Source organism: Chroicocephalus ridibundus, chromosome 9 (assembly GCF_963924245.1).
Source record: "Chroicocephalus ridibundus chromosome 9, bChrRid1.1, whole genome shotgun sequence".
Lineage (NCBI taxonomy): Eukaryota > Metazoa > Chordata > Aves > Charadriiformes > Laridae > Chroicocephalus > Chroicocephalus ridibundus.
In genome coordinates this window covers 41919279-41943215 of record NC_086292.1, presented here as the reverse complement: position 1 = coordinate 41943215, position 23937 = coordinate 41919279, and the positions used below count along the sequence as shown (strand labels likewise).

The 23937-nt window shown below is 48.8% G+C and overlaps 1 protein-coding gene across 2 annotated transcripts in view; it reads right to left on the bottom strand.

The window, feature by feature from the left end:
- Positions 1-23937, bottom strand: part of NTRK3 (neurotrophic receptor tyrosine kinase 3) — a 218835-nt gene that overhangs the window by 16666 nt on the left and 178232 nt on the right. The window contains exons 14-16 of one of the 2 annotated variants that reach the window (XM_063346504.1): positions 21662-21834; positions 15819-16062; positions 4029-4103 (exon numbers count right to left, since the gene is read on the bottom strand). In XM_063346504.1, the coding sequence (XP_063202574.1) occupies positions 4029-4103; positions 15819-16062; positions 21662-21834 (492 nt within the window). The remainder of the gene's footprint in view (positions 1-4028; positions 4104-15818; positions 16063-21661; positions 21835-23937) is intronic. The other variant, XM_063346505.1, reaches the window with a different exon arrangement.

Sequence of the window (23937 nt, the reverse complement as noted above, 5' to 3'; positions counted from 1 at the left end):
TCCTCCTCAGCCGCTCTGGTCCCGCTGCGCGGCTCCGACCCCATCTAAGCACGTACGACTCCGTGTGCCATCGCCCTCTGCGGGCCGGGGCACAACTAATGGGTGCTGCGAGGGGTAACACAGAGCTTTTGCACCTCTGCCGACGCTCACCTATTTCTCCCCCCTGCCCATCCATTGTGCACTCGGATTAACTAACAGGACAAGGCTGTATAGCAAGCAAGTCACGGGTCTAGAGAATCCCATCATTTCCATGGCGTGTAACACACATTGTGCAGACTGCTGCACCGCCCCTTCCTCTGGCCGGGTAGATATTGCATGGTTTTGGAGTGAATAAGACCTCACAGGGGCATTCTGGAGGAGGAAAGTTGCCCTTGCAGTTGATACGGCTGATAGCTCTCTGCCTCCTTTCCTAACCTGGAAAACGGGGCAATGCAACTCGCTGACTTCTCAAAGATAATGGCTTGTACAGTGAAGCAGTACGATGGCACGGAAAAGCCTGCCAAGAAAGGGAAAAACAGCGAAATGTTTAGCTCAGGGTTAGTTCTACCTGGCGAGAGAGACGGAGGGTTACATGATGAATATTACGGAGAAGAATTAGCCAAGAAGTTCCTTTGTTCTGGGAGTACTTTCGCCTTGTACCTCGACTGGATCACACAAGATTAACGGCAGGTGATTATGTAAAGTCTGTACTACAAGGCAGAGGCGAGTGTGAGCTGGGGCCCCCCCATTATCATTACCTGACCTTGCACGTTCCCTTTTGCAACCTCAGCATTTTTTTTTTTTAAATTTTTTTTTTGTGGATAGGATTTCTGGGTGGTTATTTTAAGAAAACTGTGTTAAATTTCTTGCTTCTGTGCCAGGTACCCGCTGTTTAACAAACGGGCCATGACTAAGCATCGACTGGAAATTAGAAGCATCTACGAGTTAAAGCAATGAGATTCTGGGACTGTCTTCCCTTAGGAGCACATTTAATAGTGGTGCTTGATTATGAAAAGGATAAAACTGATGTGATTGATGCAACAGGGGATTGGATTTGATGATCCAGGGAATCCCTTCCAGCCCTCTCTACTCTTAATGAATTTATTTTTTAAGGGCGGGGAGGGGAGATGCAGTGCGCTACTGACGCCAAACAACAGTGAAGCGTGTAGATACCTGCCGATGGTTAGGGGGTCTCCATCCCCAGATTTAACCGCTTCTCATCACCAAGAAGGTGGAGGAGGTCTCTCTCCTTGTTCTGCCCATCCTGAACGCACCAAACAGAGGTGGGCGCAAGGATCCCACCTGCTTCTCTCTTTGCGTTTTCCAACTACTGACAACTTCCAAAATTCACTCTCCTTGCACCAGTACCACAAATATCTCAGCTCACAGGTTCCCTAAGTGTCCCTAACGCACTTACCTGTCTCCCAACACCACAATGACTGTGTCCCTTGCAATCTTTTTTCATGTGAGTCTCCTCAGTGAAGAAGAGTGGGGGGGGTCACCTTTCAACAACAGGAAACTGAGGCGCAGAAGGACTAACTGAATTTCCTATGGTGGCACAGGACACCGATAGTATGGAAGGGACCTGAAGCCCCAGTCCAAGGCTGGGATCTCACGGTTGGGCTCTTCTCCACGCACCTAACCGGGCTCTCCCTTTCAGAACAGGAATAGCAGAGCAGAAAGCATTTTTCAGCGCAAGCATTCCCTGGTCTGGGATTCCCATCCTCTGTCAAGCCAAGGGGGCTGAGGTTGGGGTTTGTGAGGGCACAGCGCAAGGTTCTTTCAGAAGGCACGCACAGGGAAAACAGTTATGTTCCTTTTTCCCCCTGAGTAGTTTTAATTCTTTAATTCCTACTTGCTAATAAGATAAAACGCCGTGATTTCTGCAGGATCAAATAGTGCAGGACAAGCTAAGGGAGTTTATTAATTAGTGTGCTTTCAGGGCTGGGAAAAAAAATAATAAAAAGAAGAACTAGGGTTGTAGATGTTAGCTATAAATACGACTCAAGCATTACCTGCCATAACATTTTAGCAAAGGGGAGGCTGTCATGGTAGTTCTGGGCATGGCACGCTGATACTGAATAAAAAAATCATAAATGAGAGGGCAAGACTTTTGCTTTCCAAAATGTGGCTATTCACAGACATGCGCTACATTTCTCCAGGGCCTGATCCTGCAAATAATACCAGGTATAGCACTTTGAGTGTGAGTGCCCCTCTGGCTTCCCCAGGGATTGCATGGAGCAGCGAGCGCTAACCCCAGTGGTAAGCGGTTGCAGGATCAGATTCATAGCGTGCCAAGAATTTTGGATGAAAAGAGCTATAAAGAAGTCACATATTATTATGTCACATTGCAAAGGTCAAGCCCAGTATTTGTTCTGTCATAAGGACGTGACTGAAAGGCAAAAAAATAGTGTCAGGGCACAGGGGAAAATAATTTTTTTAAAACTGCCTTCAGGGCTGAGGATACAGAATTACATCAGTGCTTAGAACTAAATTCTTATCCACACCCCACAATTCAATTTTGGCTCAGAAAGGCATAAACATAACAAAATCACCTTTCAGTGGCACGTCTTCTTATCCGCTGACATATCCCCTGTAAAATCAGCGATATCTAAACTCTCACTCCCGTGGGATTCTGACAACAGTCAGGAACTGCCAGGGCCCTGCTCCGTCACAGATCCCGGGAGACCTTTGTGAGATCCACTCAACAGATCCACCACGTGGGCATTCCCTTAATCCCCGCCGCCGCCAGGGCAGGAGGAGTGGTGGTGACGCTGGGAGGAGGCTGGAGTGGGACAGCTAATCCTTCATCACCTGGCCAGGAGCATACACCTCACCTAGCAACGGCACAGGGAGGTTTGGCTAATTGCACCCCGGTAATTTGTCCCGGTCATGGCTACTTTGCAAATATTTACATCCATCTCTCTGGGCTTGCTGGCACAGGGAAGCTGTTGAGAAGCGTGGAAGCTATCACTTTCCCACCTTAATTTATGGGGGGTCATAACCGCTCTGCAAAGACAGTGTCTTTGGGTGGATTAGCTCAATCCACTTCCAAAACAGACTCAAGCAAAGGCTCCCCAACTTTCTGGATCAACAGAGCACTTCCTTATATGCCAGCAGCAAAACCCCACAGGACAATGAAGTTCAATGTTTGCCCCTCTCACAGGCTTCTGTAGCTCACCTCCAGCAGCCTTGCAGCTTGCTGGCAGTGGCTTCTGTGATGCTGTGACAGCTGGGGACCCAGCGGGCTGAGCATCCCTACTCAGAGGCTCCAGCATGCAGCGAGCACAACGGGATGATGGCTTGTGGGAGGGAGGGCAGGGTGAACAGAGGTGTTACCAGCGCTCAGCTGCTCACACGGCTCCCATCAGCCACCACCTTGGCAAATCCAAACTCCTTTGCACTGCAGAGCATCAGACCCATACCATTCCTTCACTGCCGCTCCTCCGGGCAAGGGATGGGAGCAGCAGTGGAGCAGTCATGGTTGACATCCACTCAATCGCAGCTGCAAGCACCCAACCGGTCAAACACCGAGGCTGTGTCTAGACTAGCAGACAAAAGGCATCAGGGCTGGCACGTGACAGTCCAACTGTTCAAATGGGCTGGTTTTAGTCCATGCCAATTTGCCAGCATCCAAACAACTGTTAAGACGACAACACAAGTCAGGGACAGTCCCTGCTGAGCAGTGCAAACGCCACCCTGCTTGGAGTGGGTTAGCTGCACGGAGACAAACAATGCTGTGTTCGCTGCCATCAGCACCGGAGGACGACCCACGCTGCCCACTAGTGTAGACACAGCTTGAACACCACGGAGGAAGATTGCACTGAGGACTTTCCCGTTCACCCCATATTATCACACCACACAGACGAGCCCCAGCCGAGTTGCCATGGCAGAAACATGTGCAGAAACATCACGCACGAGAGCCCCTTCGCTGCCAGACGCACTAAACCCGACCTAGTCCCGAAGCCGCTCAACCCCACGTGTCGTTTCATGCTCAAGCGGCACCAGTTCCCCGCTTCCAGCTGCCCCAGGGGTCGAGATCCACTCACTGTTGCAGCTGCCGGCGGTGCCAGTCTCTGTCGCTGCCACGCTGCGCTGAACTGGCCCTTCGGACGCGGCCCTTCCTGACAGTGAATGGGTGAAAACAAGGGAAGGAGACAAACAAAAGAGAAGGGAAGGGTGAGAGAGGGAGGGAGGGATGGGGGGGATGAAAGCAAGGGGACAAGAAGGGAAAGGGTACGTCTTTAACCGAACCGTACGTCTTTCGCTGGCTACAACATCCCAACACTGCACAACCCTTGCTGCGAGGGCAAGGGGCAGGTGAAACCTTCTGGCCCTGGTCACCACCACCACCTTGCACCCCACACCGTCACCTGCACCAGCGCGGAGGGAGGGTGAGCTCGGTGAGAGCCAAAGGGGGCTCGGCCTCCTGAAACTTCTCCTTGGACTGTGAAGCCACATCCCTTGGGGGACCCAGAGTCCCTCTCCAGACAAGAGAAGTTTTAGGAGGCTTGAGCAGTTCCTCTGTATCCGATACTCAAGCATCCTGCTCCTTGCCCATTGCCAGCCCTTCTGGGCACGGTGCAGGGACGCATCTGCCTCTACCAGCAGAACAAGACCCAGGCCTGATGTCTTTACTCAAGCAGGCTTAGGTTAGCCAGAGTTAAGGGCATCATTGGCCAAATGTCCCAGCGAAGCAGCTGGTACATCACCCTACGCTTCCCCAAAAGTTTTTGTCCCATCGGTACTGTTGCAGTTTGGGGGAGGAAGAAAAAACCTCATCCCCCAGCTTCCGATCAGCCGCAAACCTGACAGCGCTTGCAAAACTGAGCTTTAGGAGGGGACAAGGGAAGCAAAATGATGGAGCAGAAAATAAAGCACTACATTTTCCCATGTATCAAAGTAGGAAAGTTTTGGGGAACGGGAGGGAGAAGAAGGGGTAGGGATCTCAGTGTGCAAATTAAAAGGGAATGACAAGCATAATAAGGTCTGCTGACTTTCTAGTCAGGTGTTCGTGGCCCCACCAGGACAACAAGGAGACAAAAACCCAAGGCGAAAGGTGAGCACGGTGGTTTGGGGGGAGACTTCTGGCTGGGCTACTTAGGAGCTGAGGCTGGCAGCTGCCCGGGGAATACCAAAAATACAGCCTCAGGGTGTGTCCAGCTCGTCATCACCCCGGGCGCCTTCCCACCCCGCACCAGAGGTGAAAATTGAGCTGCTAAATGTAGCTGACAGCTCATTCTGCTTGGGGAATTGCCCCGTGAATGGCTGACTCGCCTCCCTTCCCAAAAAAACTGAGGTAGGAAATGGGTGGGGGAAAGACTTAGAAAATTGTTTCATGCTGGTTGTTTAAATTGCCTCTGCATTACGATGTTACAGTTAGGGAAAAAGAAAAGAGAGATCTAGCGCATAAAGCCACATCCTAAAGCCAGATGTGGCAGAGGTACGGACATTGGAAAAAAGCAGAGCAAATGAAGTCATCCAGCAGTGGAAAAAACCATCAATATAATATAGTGCAGAACAAAGCAAATTCTACCTCAATCACAGAGCTGAAAGAGAAACATCTTCCTCTGTCAGATCTATTACCATGCATTTATTCCAATAACAAATAACTAACCCAGAGAGTAACCCAAACCTGATTTATTCTTCCATCTAAGCAAATATGAAGAGGCAGCCGAATCTGACTGTAAAAAACACTGATCTCATATGTTTTCCTTGTATGTATTGGAAAAAAAAAAATAGGAGTGGAGTTTCTGCCTTGCTGCCAGGGGATGCTGGCAAAGCATTTGAGCTATAGATATTGTATCTTGTCACTAATGACTGCAGGGAACTAAAAGGGATTTGGATTTTTTTAATGCTTCACATTAATTGATAATTTGGTCTCAGAATCCACAGTGGAACACAGGATTTGCTATATTGGATCAGTCTAGTGGCCCATAAAATCTGGCGTCTTGCCTCAGTGGTGCTCAGAAAAATTATCATCCAGTGTCTTTGCTTATAAGGTTGGTGGCCATTTCTGTAAGGCCATACAATTGAAAGAGGAAAGGTCTTTCTGGCCTGCACAGCAAGCCCCTTTAAAACCCTGAAAGGTGTTTTTGGCAGGGCCGTATTATTATTTTATATGTATTTTAAATGCAAGGAAGAAATTCTGTAACTACAAACACTTTCAGCAGGCATGCTGCTGGTTTTCCTCTTGGTCACCACAGCCCAAATAGCGAGAAGGTGAACTTGTGCTTTCAAACGGCAAATGAGAACACGACTGGGGCCAGAGGAGGGGAGATGCCTTGTACTGAGCGGAACAATATTGATTAGGCAGTGTAAAGATTTCCCTCACTAATTCCTTTAGCAATCTTATCATGTGTTGCCCGCATAATTGGATGGGGAAGAGAGAGGTGGAATCACTTAAGCGTTCAAAGCTCAACACACACCGAGAAAAGATTCCTATTTTGTGTGTGTGTGCAATTTTGTGCATCGTTGCCCCTTGATTGTACATTGAACATGCTCTCTTTGACAGCCTAGCCCTAAACAGCCTGTTTATTAAAGACAGCTGCTTGCAAATAGGGGCTTTCTCCATCCAGCTGGCGTGGAGAAGGAGCTTGCTGTGGCTGTGAGAGGCAGGACTATGAAACAGGAGGGGATCAGGAGGGGAAAGCCTGCGGAAACTCTGACCGTGCAGGAATCAGGAGGAAAAAAGAAAGGCAATGCTTTCTTTCCATGCAAACATTTTAATTAAGGAGGACGATGAAGATATTTGCATCTTAATATTTCTAGGGAGGTCTTCAGTTTGTCTTGAAGCGGGGCATAATTTTATCCATGCTCCCACTGAACTGGCTTATGGCTTCTCTGCCTCCAGTTCTTTTGCTGGTCATACTGAGGTTTGGGGATGCTCCCCACCTTCCCCAGACATGAAATGTATGATCTCATGGCTGTCCACGTGGTAAAGGAGAGCTGAGATCGTGGTCCTGCAGGTGGGAAGGCAGGAGGAGGCCGCTGGCCAGCTGGGATGTGGTGGGGAAATGGGTCCAACAACCTAGATAAGGTGAGAGGGGAGGGTTTTAAACATCCAAGTTTCCCTCGACTGTAAGTGGCAGTGCCCCTCGAAAGTGTGAATAGTTCGTTTCCATATGCTCAGGAGTACACACACTGTTTCTGGTCCACCTGGGCCTAAAATAATGAAGCTGGATGCCATATGGTTCTCCACCTTCTTCTGCTCTAGCTACAGTTTAAATCAGGTCACATTGGTAAAGCCCAGGAACCATCGGCTTCTCTGGCCTGCCCGGTACAAAATCCTTCCTTGTTTCTGGTGACACCACAGAGGAACATGTTTCGGGTGGATCTGCACCATGGGAGAGTCTCTCTTACTCAAAACTAGGTACTGTGCTCTTTTGCACATATGTCACAGCTTTCAGGCTAATGGGATGTTCAGAGTGGCGACAGCGGGAAGAAGGGAGCACATTGCATGCAGGCAGCTTCCAGCAGGTCACTTGGGGACCACACTTGGACAATACAAATTAGAACAGGGGTGAAAACAGTTTCACAGTCAAGGACAGGGAAGGGGGGAACTACTCGAGGATGGGTGGGGATCACAAGTAGCTTCTCTTGCCTCTCTGGATCTGTTGGCTGCACCCAGGGTACACTGAAAATGGAAGAGTCCTGCCCTCCCTAGTTAAGTTTTATGGGAAGGGAATTGCTTTGAAGGAAGGGGCTTCTGAAATCCCTGCCGGAAACTTGCTGTCTCAAGTTTTCACAGCGGATGTGAACAGGCTTGGGTGGTTTGTCTATGCTAAGAAACAATCCCAGCTTTCTGAACTGAACTGAATCTCTGACTTTGTGGAGATGGTGTCGTTATCCCTCCGGCTGGGTCCAGCATTTGACTGGTTACTCCCAGTATTCTTCCCAGCTTCCAAGAAAGCAGAGCTCAGCCTCGACAACTTTTAAGAAGAGCCAAAGTCCAGTCAGCTGGGACCCTGACCTCAGTCAGAGATGCACAGGGGAGAGTATGGAAACAGAAGAGCCCACAGCATATGTCCCACAATAGTCTTTCATGTCTCAATAAACCCCCTGGCACAGAGATTTCCTGAAATAAGGGAAGTATTTTGCATTTGCTAGCCCCTCATAGATTACTTTTCTTCCATGATTCTGTTCAATCACTTTTTCAACCCATCTCAGCTGTTGGCACCTACCATCTCCTGAGACAAGGAGACCTAATGACTTTATCACCCAGTGTAGCGTCTCCATTGGATCTGAACCTGCCGTGACCATCACCAGGCATTTCAGGTCAGGAAATACTGAGCAACCAACAATTCCTCCTTATTTGGCTACATCTATGACCTCTGCAAATGGAAGGTCAGGAGTCAAAAACCGTCAGGAAGACAAACCGACAGGCTTTGAACTCCCAGCTCTCTGGAGCTCAGCCCAATGTTTGGGAGAAAGCAAAAGCCTCAACTCAAATGTCTGGGAACGGGGCTGAGCTTTGATTGAAAGGTCGGAAGTTTGATTAGCTCTCAGTAAGTGTGTGAGGGTTTGGGTGGTTTGGGGGGAACATAGAGAGGTTAAACATGGGGGTCAGTGTTTGGGTGAATATTGAGACTACATTAAACAAAAATCCAAGCCAAATGGCTCGCAGTGCAGCAGCAATATATCCCAAGCAGGAGAAGAGGTGAGCGTGGGGGTCAAGTATCATAGCAGGGAATTTTTATTTCCCAAAAACAAACTGCTCTTTTGTGCCTGTGCTTCAGAGAAGATGTCACCAGATTGTGAGAGCTCTTCACCTGCCACATCCCTCTCATTACTGAAATGAAATAAATGGCAACAGCATGAAAACAGCAACTCAAGCAGGAGAAAGACAGGTAGACAGTGAGGAAAAGGGGAGGGGGAAAACAGGGTGCGGGTGGAGGTCTTGGCAGGGTGGAGAATTAGGGCAATTACCATTTCTGAGAAAATGCCAGAAATACAACACAACCTAATTTCCCCAATTAATTCCTCTGCACTTGAGCTGCTTTGTGTGAAGGGCTCTTAACGTTTCAAACAGAAGGGAACAAAAAAAGACTCAACGCTTGTTTTTCTCTCAGTGTAGAAATGGGGAAGCGTTGAGGAAAAACGTCTGGCTAAAACACAAGATGATGCTGTTACATCTTCCTTTCAGGAGATAAGGAACTGTGCCGCGAATTCAATTTGCAGAGTTTCTTTAAAGGAGCCACAGAGATATCAAAGACCAGCACGTTCAATATCACACTGACTTTTCCTGCACGCAGAACACACCAAGACAGGAACAGAGACACTTAACCCACGCACCCACATTGAGCGGTTCCCTCACCTCCCCTGTTTCCAGTCCTACTGCAAGTTAGGGGGAAATTGGTTCTTTTGCCCCCAAAACACCAGTTGTGAGGCACCATGGCATGAGCCGCGCACACCTCATGGGCCATAGAGGTGTCATCTAGGTGGAATGATGGCAGTGAAAACAAGGAAAGAAATAACAAATCAGGGGTTGGGGCGATGGGACACGTGGGTAAAGAGATGCTGAGAAGGGCACGTAATGCTTTCAAGAGCAGACATGGGCTCCTGCACATATGGCTCTGCCTGGCTGATCCTCTCTTTTTCAGTACTAGGGGGCTCCAGGTCACATCTCCAGGTCACTATGAGACTTTCCTGCCCTTACTTAGGTATGACAAAGCAAGATGTGTTCACCAGGATCCCACTTAGTACAGGAGAAAATTAAAGTACCTTTCACTTCTAAGTCCTTTCCTTAGTGTAACACATATTTACAGGTAGGAAACCTTCCCAAAGCCCTAGCAGAAAGGGTTAAGACAAAATAGTACATGATATTTTTCACCTCAGAGAAGGGGTAGAAGAGCCAAAAGGTGAGGATCAACTGCTTAGCATCCACACACACAGCACTTAGGTCCTGGAAACGGTACTGACGCTGGAAGCTGAACGTGGCACACACATCGTACCATCTACACAGGGTTGCACACAACAGTCAGCACGGCCAGGGCCTGAGCTTGCTGTCCCCCACCCACCAACACTGAAGCGGAGCCTGAGCTTGTCCGGGTGCACGGAGCCTGGCTCACTCTCTGGCCAGAGCTGACTAATCCTGCCAGCGTACACCGGGTCTGCCGTAAAACCTGGAAGTGGCAGCTTTTTCCCGCCCCCCCCAAAGTGAGTCAGTATCGCGTCCCAGATGGAAATTCAGAGGGAGTTTTCCTCCCCTCTGCCTTCGTAGGCGATGCTGCAGAGCCCTAGCATGCTCATCGCAGGGCTCCTTCCTGGTGCCAACAGGGATGGGCAGGAATTTCCCTCTGCGAGGCTCAACGTCCCATGCCGCAAACGCGCTGCATGAGACGGCCAGCAAAGCAACAAAGAGAGCGTCAGGGGACACGAACGCGGGTGTTGTACAGCTGAACGGTACACACGGGTGTTAAGGAGCCCCAGCAAGGATGTACAAAAAGTGCCTGTGGGAGAGTACAGCTAAACCCCTGCAGTGAGTTCAAAGCTGGTGGGAACAGAGCACCATTACAGGACGGTGTGATCGTTTAGGGACCCTCTATCTAGGACAGTGTGGGTCAGACTAAATCTGCTCTCAACGTAAGGCTTGTCTATCAGTCTTATCTCACGGAGCACGAGCCAGGCAGCTGCTAAAGCTCGGCGATCTATTACTCGCGTGGAAACTTTACTGGAAAAAAATAACTGACTGTACCCAGGAGAAAGAAAACAATTTTGAACTCTAGAGGAGAAGAACTAAAGTAAGAAACGTTCTAAATGGGAGATGGTCATCAGGAAGCAAACTGACAATGGGTACTGGAAATTATAAAGAATATGGGGTTTTCTCTCGCCATTTTAAAGAAAGAGAAGAAAGAAAATGTTTACACAGTAAAGCTTCATGCTTCAGAGGAGGAGGCATCTGCCAGAGGGATGCTAGACTTTTTAAAGAACGCTAACCTAAGGCCAAAGTCACAGCAGAAACGTTGTTTTGGTTCCGATGGTCTCAGGATGTGAGAGACAAGGTTCATAGGAAGATATATTAATCTTTTATTAAGCCAACTGATACTACTGAAAAAAAAAAAAAGAGCTCAGTGAGGGTTTGTGTGTCTAAAATTCACTCTTTTTTTCCCCTCCAACAATATCCTATGTTCTAATAAAAGATATTACTTCTTCCTGCAAACCTTGTCTCTCCCAAATCCAAACAATGCTCCAGAGTGGTGAGGACACAGAAGCAGGGAGCGTTTTTTGTTATTATGTTTAGCTCCGTGTTGCTAGAAATAGAAACATATTTTCAGAGCCCTTTGCAAATCCTGCATGTGTCTTTTTTTTTGACAAGCAGGTGTCCTCTGCGTGATGAACTGTGACCAGGAGAAAACGCAGGACAGACCTCTGGGAAAGGATGGAGCTAAATCCCCAAGAGGTTTCAAGCCCAGCCCAGGATTTGGGGCGGGATGCCAGAAGGGTAAGACAGAGGAGATCTGGACAGGGGGATGTCTTAATGAGGTTTAATATCTACATAAATCCTTCCTCCACTCCGCGTGTGTCTTCACTGCTGATGTCCCACCCATGTCAGGATGTTACCTTGGAAGTTATTAAGGACAGATGACTACAATTTAAGACTGTGTTCTCTTCTGAAGATGAAGAAATACTGCCCTTTCCCTGGCAGCTGCTACATGATTTTGTTTTGGAATTGAATTATGCACTTGGGGGGACAAAAGGAAAATGGTCCAGACTTTACTGGAGCACAGGGGAGTACGGAGCCACGGAAGGGCTCTGGGAGAAACCAAACCCCAGTCTGCTGGGTGAAAGAGCAGCTGGGGGTCTTAAGCCCAGCGTTAGTGATGCCCCCAGCTCCGGACAACATCCCGCAGCCATCGTGAAAGCCTCCGTCTCCCCAGGCAGCGCTGGGCAGGCGCCACCTGCCTGACTTGCTGCAGTCTCCATGCCACACTCAGCTTGGCTGAGGCACAACGTCCCTGACCTGCAGCGTCCCACCACCTGCTGTCACAGTCCTGAGTCATACCTAAAAAAAAAAATCGCCTACTCGCACTTTTTTTTTTTTTTTTTTTTAAGAAAACAACAAGGAAAATGAAATCCGCCCAAATCTTTTCTCTCCAGTGTGGATATATTCCATCCTGCCTTCCCACAGAGGCCCACACCAAAGATTGCACAGCACGTTACACAACACGTCACGGAAATGCTTCTTCAGCATCCCTGCCTTCACTCTTCGCATAGATGCTGGGCTACTTCTTGTCTCCTCAGTCCCTCTGCTTTCTAATCAGATGCTGTTCCACCTCTCCCCACCACCTCCACCTCCACAACCGTCTTCTCTCCATCCTGTCTTGTTGAGAGCAGGTTTAAAGGCACCAGCTGACGGGATCCCTCTGTGATGCACAAGGAAAAGGACACATCTGTCTTCAGGCAGAACATGGAGAGCCTTGAGGAGAGGGGAAATAAGCCTCTCTGCTGTTTTTGTTACGCAAATGTTTGTTTTCTGTATCCAAATGTGTAACAGGAAATTAAGCAGTTCACCTTTGTTAAAGCACTTTTGCATCCCACAAATGCAGGAGCCAGATGGTGTTCTTTCTTTGTTTTAAAAGATTAAAAATGGGAAAGAAAGGAAATGGCTAGGAGCTAATCCTCAGCCTGGAACACACTCCCGTATCCACATGCCCAGTTATCTGTGCTTGTGAGGCCTGGGACAGAGCAAACACGGGCGCCCAGCGGATTGAGGTGAGTCTGCTTGCAGAGAGCTCCAGCCCTGCCACTTTGTGTCAGCTTCGAGGTGGATTCCTTCACTGTGTTCCCAGAAAATGACAAACTACAGTATTCTTCCTGGGCTGCAGCTTGGACACACCAAGCAATGTTTTCTAGAAACCACCTGAAGTGGACCTTTGCTCCGGGTCCTGCCACTGGGAACGGCAGACTGTCAACAGGGCAGAGCACAAACACTGACAATCAGACTCCGGAATTTTACCAGGCAGGTTGCAGATGTGATCAGGGACAGCACCAAAGAGTTTCAAAGTACAACTCTTCAGCCACATCTCCACCTTCCACAGGTAAGACCCAGGAGCAGTTTGGTTCTCACACTTGAGCTCATTCGCTCTCTATCTGTATCTATTCAAAAGCCCTCACTGGTGTATCGTGGTGGATTTTGTGATGGGTCTGAAAGGATGGTCTCAGTAGCCTTGAAGAGCCAGTTTTCATGCAAGGGATGTTAGGAATTAAAATTATGAAGAAGTTGTGCACAAATGCACAACTGTTGTGAAGCCAAATTGTTTTTCTCACCTACGTTTGCAGGAGAAAGCGAATGCCGCTTCTTACCAGAGTTAAAGTCCAGTCTAACACAGTCAATTCATGAGCCCCATGTGGCTTCATTAGTGTCACAAGCAGGTTTCTGTTCAAAGGGTTGACTATTCCTGTTCGTAGGGAACTTAAAAGTGCAGGTTGACACATAGAAACCAAATGTATTTCCCAGTCCAGAGACAGCAAGGCTCACAGCAGTTCTGGCAGAGAACGTGCAAAGGCAGAGGGAAAGGAGAGCACGGGTACGAGATAGCTGTGGATGGGGAAGGACAGAGACTGTCGCATGACCGTGAGTGCACCACAAGGGTGAATAATGAGATCAGCTCCATGTGCTCTCCTGGTAAACATGTCCCACACGGTAGTGATTAGAGAAGGAGACTGAGAAATGAACCTGTCTGGGTTCCTCTCATATGCTGGGAGGAATGCGGTTGGGCTGTGGATGGAGGAGGGACGAAGAACATTTGTCCCCTGGATTTCTGCTCTTTGCTGGAGGGAATATATGGCCGGGATGGACTCCCCATCTCTGCCACCGAATCCTGCCTTGGCCTTGGACAAGTCCCATAAACCCTCTGCCCCTCACACCACCAGTGTAAATGCGGGCAATCAGAACCTTGCTTTGCTAGGACCCTTCTTTGGAATGTATCAGAGAAAAGATCTCCATACATGCAGAGCATGGACTTACTGATCAAGAGTTTCAAAAGTACCAAAAAGCCAGTGAAAACAGAAAAAGGAAAATCTAAAAAAACTAAGAACAAAAAGCTGTGTTGGTCTGAAGCTCAGCTCTTGCTCTGGTAAACAGGTGATAACTAGCTATTACTTTGGTCATGCATGGCAATTTGTGTTAGCAGAGAAAAGTCCGCTAAAAAGCCTTACGACACTGCACGAGATAGCATGAAGCAATCCTCAGCAAAGCATTTCGCACAGACAAGATGAAGTCTACAGGACACCACCACAGAGAAGACAAAAAGTCCACAACAACGAACCGGCCTGTGGAGATCATCTGAATTCTCACTTTTTGGGGGCCCTCCTAGCCTTCACATGTCAATAGCAGCAAATTCTCTCATTGCATAGAGAGCTCTCAGTGCTGCAGGAAGGCAAGCTCGGCTGGGATTGTCTCAAGCAGTGTGACACTGACTGTGGTTGGGGTAGATGTAACTCGGCTGAAGGGAAGGAGGCAGGCAAGAATGTGGGTAATCACATGGACTGCTCCTCATCCTCCCCGTGGCTCCTCCCTTTCCTACCCACTCCTTCCTGAAGTTTCAGCAGTGATGGGACTGTAGCCACCTCTCTTCCCTCATCACTGCCCGGTAACTGCACCGAGACCTTTTCCCAACACGGGCTTTTGTGCTGCACACTGAAGATTGGTTCCGTCATCGGCGATTAAACTTCGCGCTAAGCCAATGTTCTGGGCTGGGAGAGGCGATATGTCTCAGCAGAAACCTGACCACATTTTTCCTCCTCCCCAGCACAGTAACTCCGCTTGCCAACTGCCTGTCACATAAAGAAAACCTTCTGAATCAAATCAAGCCCATAGGTCAACCCTTTCTTGTGTAGCTGATAGAAATCACCCTCAAAGCCAAACATCCACGTTGTAACCAGAAATGAACCAGCCTTAGCCCAAGCATCAGGCTAGAAACCACCGCTCCTCAGCCTGCAAAGCCTTTCCTTGCTGGTGGATGGCCCATCTACAAACGCCTGCTCCAGCGTGCTTCAAACGCTTTGCACATCACGGCTTCTCCTGCAGCTGAGGAAGGGTGAGAAACCCGCCGTCCCCCCAGGGAGGCTGCCATCACAGGCAGATAGGGCAGTGCAGACAGGTACAAAGGGAGTGTGCGAGACAAGGGGACAGTTGCGAGCACAAATCACAGAAGAAAACGCTGGAAAGGCATCCCTGACTCATTGAGTCCGTCCCCAGAGACAAGTGCAGGATTAGCCTCTGCACTAAACCCAGGCATTTTTATCTAGTTGCTTCCTGAACTTCTTTAATGACAGGCCCTCAGCAACCTACCTCTGGCAAATTATTCCATTGTCTAAATGATGACCCTGCTGGAAAAAAGTATTTTGAGGTCGAACCTAAATTGCCTATTATTTCCTCTTCCGTATTTTATGCACTTATCAGTCAGTCTTTCAGTTGCCTTTTCTGTAGGTCCCTGTATTAAGTACCTTTAATCTAACACCAGAGGTCACAGCCTGTAGTCTTTGCCATCTCTTTTGGATTACCTTTAATTTATCAATGTCTTCAAAAAAGAGGGAGAAAAAATAGGAAGAAAGTAAGAATGGGATGACTTCAGAGCCATCCCAAAGTATGTGACTGTGTGCTGGGGTATCACAGAGAGCTCTGAGTGTAGACATCTGCATGAATGTCTGAACTACAAGCGTGCCCAGGACTGAAAAAGACAGTGGTTCAGGGATGCCTGATCGACATCTATGTGCATGTTTCAATGAAGGAATAACCAAGTGAGTGAGACCAAGAGCTCCAACATCTGATTTACTATAACATTTCCTAGTCTCCCTTTGCTCCGAGCATCAGATTGTCACTGGAGCTGCCTTACCCTGTAGTAATCAGTGCTGTAGACATCTCTCGACATCCCAAAGTCTCCAATCTTCACCAGCAGGTTGGCTCCGACCAAGCAGTTCCTGGTGGCCAGGTCTCTATGGACAAAGTGCTGGGAGGCAAGGTACACCATTCCAGAGGCGATCTGGCTAGCGATGTGGAGCATCTGGGATAGCCCTAGCTCCCCTTTGGCTTGTCGAGGCTGCCCATCCACGAGGATCATAGCATCTGGGCCATGTGCCCTATAGGGAGGAAGAAGCAAAAAGCATAGAGTTGGGTCTCAAAAGTGACCAGGAGACAGGAATCCCACACGGTCGCTGTTCCTGCTGTGGGGGGGGGCACTAGCTCCCAACTCTGCAACATGAAGGTGTACACACAGCTCCAGTGGAAAGAAAAAAAGAAAAGCTTAAGAGAACAGGGGGTTTGGGGAACATTTGCTGGGTGAGTGGGTGCCATAGATCCTTCTGCTGTCCTTACTCTACTGCGAGCAACTTCTTATGGCCACAGATGGAGACAGACTGCCAGGACAGAGGGACTGTTGGCTTGATGCAACATGGACATTCTTCTCTAGCAAGACCTAGGCAGAAATAATGAGCTTCCAGATACTTACTTATGTTTGCTCCAGTTAATTCTTACACCTTGGAATCCTTCCCAGAGGTAGAGATATCACCTGCTTTTCTTCCGCAGCCATCATATTCTTGCTACCTAGTCTCTTTCTTAATCTCAGCCTCCTCTATTTCATCCAAACACCATATCACCAAACAACCGCCCCTCATAGATATCAATACAGCCAGAGATCACAGAAGAGATTTCAGAGGAACACCAGCAGCTTCATCCCTAGAAAATACCTTTTATACCCTAAGCCATCCCAGAGGTAACACAGGTACTGTGAACCGTGAAGGCACGAGCAGAGGTGCAAAGGTTAGACCCGGATGTCAGCAGATGCAGAGAACATCCTGGGCAACAAAAGGAAATATTTTGCTGAACCAAGTGCATCGTAAATGCAGGACTTAAGGTCAGTCTCGTTCCTGTCCTGTCCTCTTTTTAGTCCCCTTCCTCACTGCGTACCAGGCCTGTCTTTGCCGTGCTCCCTCTGTGATGTCTCTTCCCCTGGTAGAGCTCACCCTGTGGTAGCCTGTGTGACGGTGGAATTACAAAAGCCCTCATATTTAGGGAAAAGCAAGAGATTTTGCTGTGACCTTCCTCCTTGTGACTAAGATACAGTACAGCATTTCCTCCAAGGCTTTCATACTGTTCTCTTTGAAATGAGGCGTTTTACCCCTGTCATCAGCAGCAACCCCACAGAGAGACAGCAAATTGAAATTGCACGTACAGAGCTTTCCCTCCTTCTTGACATGGGACTGAACAACCCACAACAAGATCCAAACTGTTTGCCTCCTTTGTCTTTGTTCCCTAATTGCTCTGTTGGGCTGGAGGGTGCACCAAAGGATTAGCAACCAGGCGTTTGGGGTTGAACCGATAGTTTTTCAAATGCCCCTCTCTTCAGCTACCTCCTGCTGCCCTACCACTGGGAACATGGCTTTGAAAGTCCCCTCCTGCTATAAAAGGACAGCTAGAAGAGGAGAGGAACTCCAGAAATGAGTGCTGAGGAGCCACGAGTATTTTTTGGGAGCCACGAGTGGGTGATGCTGCAGTGAATGTGGGATGAGCCGTCCGGGAGCAGCACAGCGGGTGGCAGGGCTGGGGCTGCCAGAGGCATCTCAGAGGCTTGTGGGCATGGTGGGAGCAGCAGCACACTGGAAGAACTGCTGAGGGCAAGGAGGAGCTGCAGAAGAGTATATGCAGAAAGGACAGCTTGATGTCTTATTTAAAGAGCCCACAGACGGGTTTACCCCAGGAAATTACCTGGTGGTGACAACAGATGTCGACAGCAGGTGAAGCTGAGCCAGGACTGAGAAGGTTAGCTAAAAACAGCAAAGCAGGACAAACAATAGCTTCTAAAACTGTGCTGGACAGTTTGTACCAGTCATGCCTCTCAGTTACACCATATTTAGCCACAGCTGATACCTGTTGTCATCAAAGGTAAACAATCCTATGTGAGAAGTGAAGGATATATTACTATCTCATTACTGCCACTTTTTTCAAATACAATAATGGCCTCCAAAGAAATCTCTGTGAAGGTGATGCTTAAAAAATGGACAGCCAACATCTTTATTTCACTGGCTCTTTGTCCATCCTACTATATAGGACACGTCTCGGTATGTCCTATATAATATGTACACCTCCCTCCCTTCCTTTCCCCATCCCACATGGTTATAGTCCAGAAGAAAGAACTATCAACACACTTGAGACTAACAAGAGGGGTATTAGTACATTTAGTTGTGTCAAGAAACCTCCAGGGAATACGAGAGGGGTCTGCCCACCTTTTCTTGGAGAACTGGGTTTAATACAGCTTTATAGAAAGGCCATAAAATTGGATGGATCCCCTGTCAGAAGACTGTTGGATTGGTTTTTTTCTATTATGGAGTCATGGAAGCTTTTGCCAACAGGGGGAAGAAAATCACCTCTTTGGCTTCCTCTGCTGAAATGCCTCCTTCTGTCCCAAGACCGCCTGGCTGTGGCACTGCTCCACTGGAAGGACTGACACAAAAACATCAGAGCTATGCAACTTCTCTAACAAAATCTGTTGCCTTTCTGAGTTAACAGCAAACGGCAACAACTTGCTATAGACTGCCAAGAGGGTCTGTAATGGCAAAACGCAAATATCCCTACTTCAAATTTGTTCTGCCACAGACACAAAACAAAAGCTAGAAAACCGGTGACGGGAGGAAAGGGAAGATATTTGGTGATCGGAGAGGGAAGGCGGTTGCTGCAGACCCCTGAGCAGCAGGTCTGTGTGCTGGGGAGCACCCAGCCTTGCCACGCACGCAACCTCCAGCCCCTGCATACACCAGCCCTAGGGATGCCGTGCTCCCTGGAGAGCAATGCCTGTATTTCTCCATGGCAGGATCTTTTCAGACTCCCTTTTCTTTCAGCCAGGACGCCACGACTGCTGTCTCCCCTGGAGCGGGCAGCAGGGCAAGTTGTTGCACCACCAGCAATGCGGGGGCTCCAGGAGGCGTGTGCAGCCATCACAACACATGCCACCCCTAGTCCAGGTGGTAGGCGTTGATCCCAGTGTTCCCCTTGCCACACCAGTTAATTATAGTCCAGTAAAATTCTCTCTCTTTTCTGGGAAGCCCACAAAGGTCTAACAATGCTTGAGGGAATTTATTTATTGTGCTTTTCTCTAGGAAACTGTGTCTAAAGTGAGCCTCTTCCATTTTACTGCTTTTCCAATTTCTGCAGTTAAACTGGGAAAAGTCCGTCTGAGTGTCTCTTAAAGACTCCCAGCATCCCTGGCCTCCAGTGCAGGAGCAACCACCTCCTGCTTTGGGCTGGGTGAACCATGCCACAGTAAAAACTGGTACTTGCTGAGGGATGCCAGGCACTCCTGCACCACTGACCCTCTCTGATCCCCTTGTAGCCCCATTCCCCAGAGTTTCCAAGCAGTAGATAGCTGACCTGATAAAGAAACCCAAAGTTTCTCTTTCCATATGCCCCCTTAGGCATCTTGAGTACCTGTTTGTTAGGTATAAGCTCCTTTGTCCCAAAAGCCAGCTTTCTTTGGGACAAAAAGGGATTTTGCTGCCTATAACATGCAGAGAAGGGAGCTCGTAGCTGCTTGCTTCATAGCTGCATGAGAAGGAAAAGCTGGCAGCTAAATGCAGCTGGAAGATGTAAGGCTGCAATCCCAGGGATCACACATCTGGAAAGTTTCTTTTCCTTCACAAAGGCCAAAGATAATATAACAACACACTTTCTTCTCCAGTGACACCGGGACAGGACGTGGCCTCCCAGGAGTGTTTCTCAGACATGTGCCAGGGGAAAGCTGCGACATGGGGATGAGGGGGCACATGGCTTCGGCATGATATCAACCTTAGGACCACACCGTTGTATGAAGCAATTCCACAAGGCATTGGCAGCGTGCACGAGACATCCCTCTTAGACAGCAGGAGAGCTTGGTTTGGACCATACAGTTTGGGAGGTCAATTAGAGCAGAGAGGGAGGCTATGCCTCAGCTGTAACATCTACTTCCTCTAAGAATAATGTTGCTGGTTCTGCCAGGAAAAAAAGATGGGTCAATTTTCTGATCTTGTGAAATACTTCAAAAGCATGGTCTCTCACGCTTTATTTTTAGACTGCCTTCCTCCAGTCACGAAGCTAAGGCACTGTCCTTAACACTGCATCTCCAATCTGCGCTAAACGTCGGTTCAGCCCAATGCACGGTTCCATTCCGGTAGGCAGAGTTCAATCTGCTGCTGCTGGGAGGTTACTGGGGCCCAGCAAGACAGGGTACCACAAGAGGGTCCCAGGGTAATCAAAGCCGGTCCCCCTTGAACATGAGCCTAAGGACCTCTGCAAAGCTAGAGCAGCATCAGCCTTCACTCATCCTGCCTTGCCAAGGATGCCATCTACCCAGAACCCAAGACAGGGACTGAGCTATAAAATCATATTCAATCTACCCACAACTATGCTAAAATGAGGAAGGGAACCAATGCAGGGATGTTCCCAGCTCACCAGTGCCCTGGGAACATCCAAAGGGAGCTGCAGACAGGTTGGCACTGCTTGGTAGAGGAAAGAAACCTCCCGGGTCCTTGCCCATAGCTCTTCTGGTGTCGGGGATTGCTTAGAAATGAAAACCTCAGGGAAGGACCTGTGTTTCCTGGTCAGAAACTGACTGTGATGGTGGAAAAATAATCACGGAGTGTATCCCGACCACATACCTACACCTGCTGTGCTCAGGCTTCTTGTTCCTCCTGCAATCATGTTCACACTTAGCAGTCAAAACAGGAAAATATCAAGGGTCCAATTTTCTAAATACTGGGAAATAAAACTACTAATTATTTCAAGAGGTAAGTACCACTCCACTTGCACGCAAGTTTTAGAGCGTAATTTCTGTATCGTGGGAGAACAGCACCACAAACATCCTCCCACGTTGCTCCCTGCCCCTCAGCACTAGCGGATTCTGGGCACACAAATGATCTGCCTCACGCTGATGAAACGGTTGAATGATGACTGTGGGGGGCCTCCAGCAATTTGCATCTCTCTAGAGGCAGGGAAGCCAATTACGGCACTTCGTCAGGCCTTGCCTGGCTTCTTGAGTAGCGTGGTGCCACAGGTTAGGATATTGTGTATCTCAGTCAACATCTGTCTGATGCGGCTTAGGGAACAAGGACCAGGGATGGACTCCACAGGCACTGCCTGAGACGCCTCCAACATTTCTCAGCTCTTTTGTGAACATAGGAATGAGAACTAGAGATCAGTAAATTCCCAGGATACCCATCAGACCAAGGATTCCAGCAAGTTTCTGAAAGGAATATTTTGGTTCTAGTGCTATCGAAGCAGGAGCTGGGTGACATGGGGAGTGATGGCTAGGGGCCTTCCTGCTTCAGCAGAGCATGACTTTGCCGGGTGGATGGGACTTGGAGCTGCTGACAGCCATGGCTTCGCATCCTTCTACCCCTGCTGGGCAGAGAGGGATTGCAGCCACCCTTCCTGCAGCTTCAATCTTGTTGGGGCGGGAGAAGAAAAGTTTGGTTTCCATAGCTCACAGGGACCACCCCTGGGACTACCCAAGAGGAAATATTGGGGTAGAGCTAATAAAGTACCAAATCTAGTGAGGACCATTATCTCTTACAAGTTGTCCTTGGAACAACTGGTTCTCATTACCCAACCCACCAGCATCCGCATGGCAGCAGTGTCACTGGCGCACCACAGATCTATAACAAGCCCCACCAAGGCTGTGGAGCACCTGTACGGTATCTCCTTCACACGTACCTCAGGAACTTGTTCAGGTCCCCATGCTTCATGTACTCGAAGACCATGATGAGCGGATCACCGTCACCACACACGCCATAAAACTTGACAATGTGCTCATGCTGCAGGTTGGTGAGCAGCTCTGCTTCCCTCTGGAAATCCTTGCGGGCTGCCAAGGTGGGGTCTTTCAGCGCCTGAAAGAAGGGGCACAGATACACACAGGGTGGGCTCAGGTGCGGGAAAAACCAGAACAAAGGGGTTGCAACATCACAGAAGAGCTGATGAGGAAGGGACTGGAGAGGAACCACTGCCACTGGCCCGGTTGCACTCGGAGGGCTGGTGGTAGGTGCTGGTGGCACCATTTTGTTCATGTAGTTACCGGCCCAGCGAGTTCCCCAACTCTTTTCCCAGGCAGGAGCAAACATGGCTCAGAGGGTAATAGCTTCCAATTATTCCCAGCTTGGGCCAGGATTTGTACTGGTGACCTAGGGGTGAATGGCTTCATATCTCATTATTATTAAATTCCTGAGCCAGCCAGTCCTTGCTATCTGTCTTTTATTTTGAAATAGCTGACTACACTGCCTTTATCCAGAAGATGGATTTGCCTGGCTGTGCAGTTATTGTGTGGATTTTTCAAACTGCCTCTGAAGAAGGACACTGTCAAGTCTTTTCACATAATTTTTAAAATCGTGTTTTTATTCCCTGCTGTTTATAACAGCTCCCCTGGCAGACTGATGCTGAAATCGGTATCCTTGTTGAGAATATCTCATCTTCCATGTTGCCATTGCAGGGGAGCTTGCAGGCTCCAGGCCGCGTGGACCAGCCCGACGTCGCAGGGTTGCTGTGAAGATGTTGCCATGGGTGCAGCTGGGGATCAGGGAGGGTTCCGCAGGGTTGGAGTCTGGATTGTCCGCGCATTGTGCTGCAGTTGCATTGGAAAGCTAGTCTGAAAGCAGCGCATTGTCATCCCAGGGTGTCAAGGGAGGGCACCTTAGTGAAAAAGTTGAAGTCCAGAACGTTTAACAAGATGGGACGGCCATGAGAATCAGCATGGTCTTTGCACACATTTAAGGAAACGAAGAGGCAATTCTGGTTTTGAGTTGCTGGGTGTCAGTTATATTCTCCCCACCTCCCACATGCCAGGACTGTTTAGTACCAGTTCTGGCTTTAACGGTGCAGCCTAACAGGAGCCGAAAAGGATTCAAGGCAACTTGATTCAGTTATCCCCAGATTCAGCCTGATGCGCACCCGTTCCCCCTGAGCGGTGGGGGACACTAGGTAGCTCTCCCCACACCTACACACAAATACACATGTCCCCTTTTCCCCACACCTCCCATCTCCCCGTGGAGGCAGGAGAGGTGGCATCAGCAGGTGCAGGCTCCAATTTATGTGCGAAAAGGGATGTTAAGCATCAGAAAGCGGTGCATAAAGGGGCTGAGCACAGTACTAATGCACCTCCAGCTGGTCCGTGGCACTGCTGGGTGCGACGCCATGCACAGCGAGGCACCGAGTCCTCCAGAGTAGCTGCTTTTCCCCTGGGAGCGGATCGGCTGCGAGGTTTTTACCCAAGCCTCGGGACACTGCCTCATCTCCTCGCTTCTGCCCCCAAACTGCTAGTCACATGGCACAATTTTATTTTAATTCTACGTCCTCTGGGATAGCTTGACTAGAGATATTTAGATGGATGTTAGTTACACGGTGCAGATGGCAAAGCATCCATCCTTATCTCAGGCACCCAATTACTTTTAGTCATTTAATATCTTTATAATGTTGATGCTACCCTATTTCTCCCCAGGAAAACAGTCCCCTTCCCCATCGCTCTTTTCTCTCCCTTTTTCCTGCGTTTGCATGTAATATTTCAAGCTGCAGTGAGCTTAAGTTTCCTCTCCTTCACACACAATCATTTCTACTAGGTGTTAGGACTGTAAGTTTGTAAATTTCACACACCAAAAAAGAGGGAAAAAAAAAAAAGATATTACAATAACACATTACTAAGGTTGCGCAGCCAAGCATTTAGAAATATGGGAAACAGGAGCTGGAAGTGGTAGAAGACGGAAAGAAGACCAGGAGCGGAGGAAGAGAAGTCTCAGCAAAACCACTGAAATGCCTCTCCTAGGAAGGTTTGGGGTGGATTGTATTTGTGCCTCCGTCACACGATTCCCGCGTGACATTTGGCAAGTCACTCAGCATCTGCAGGTTGCAGCCGTTTTCATGAAGTGCCCGTTGTCCCAATATTACCTGAGAAATCCTCGCTGATGTGGCAGCAGGGCCAGGTCTGCAGAAGCTCCACGTGTTCA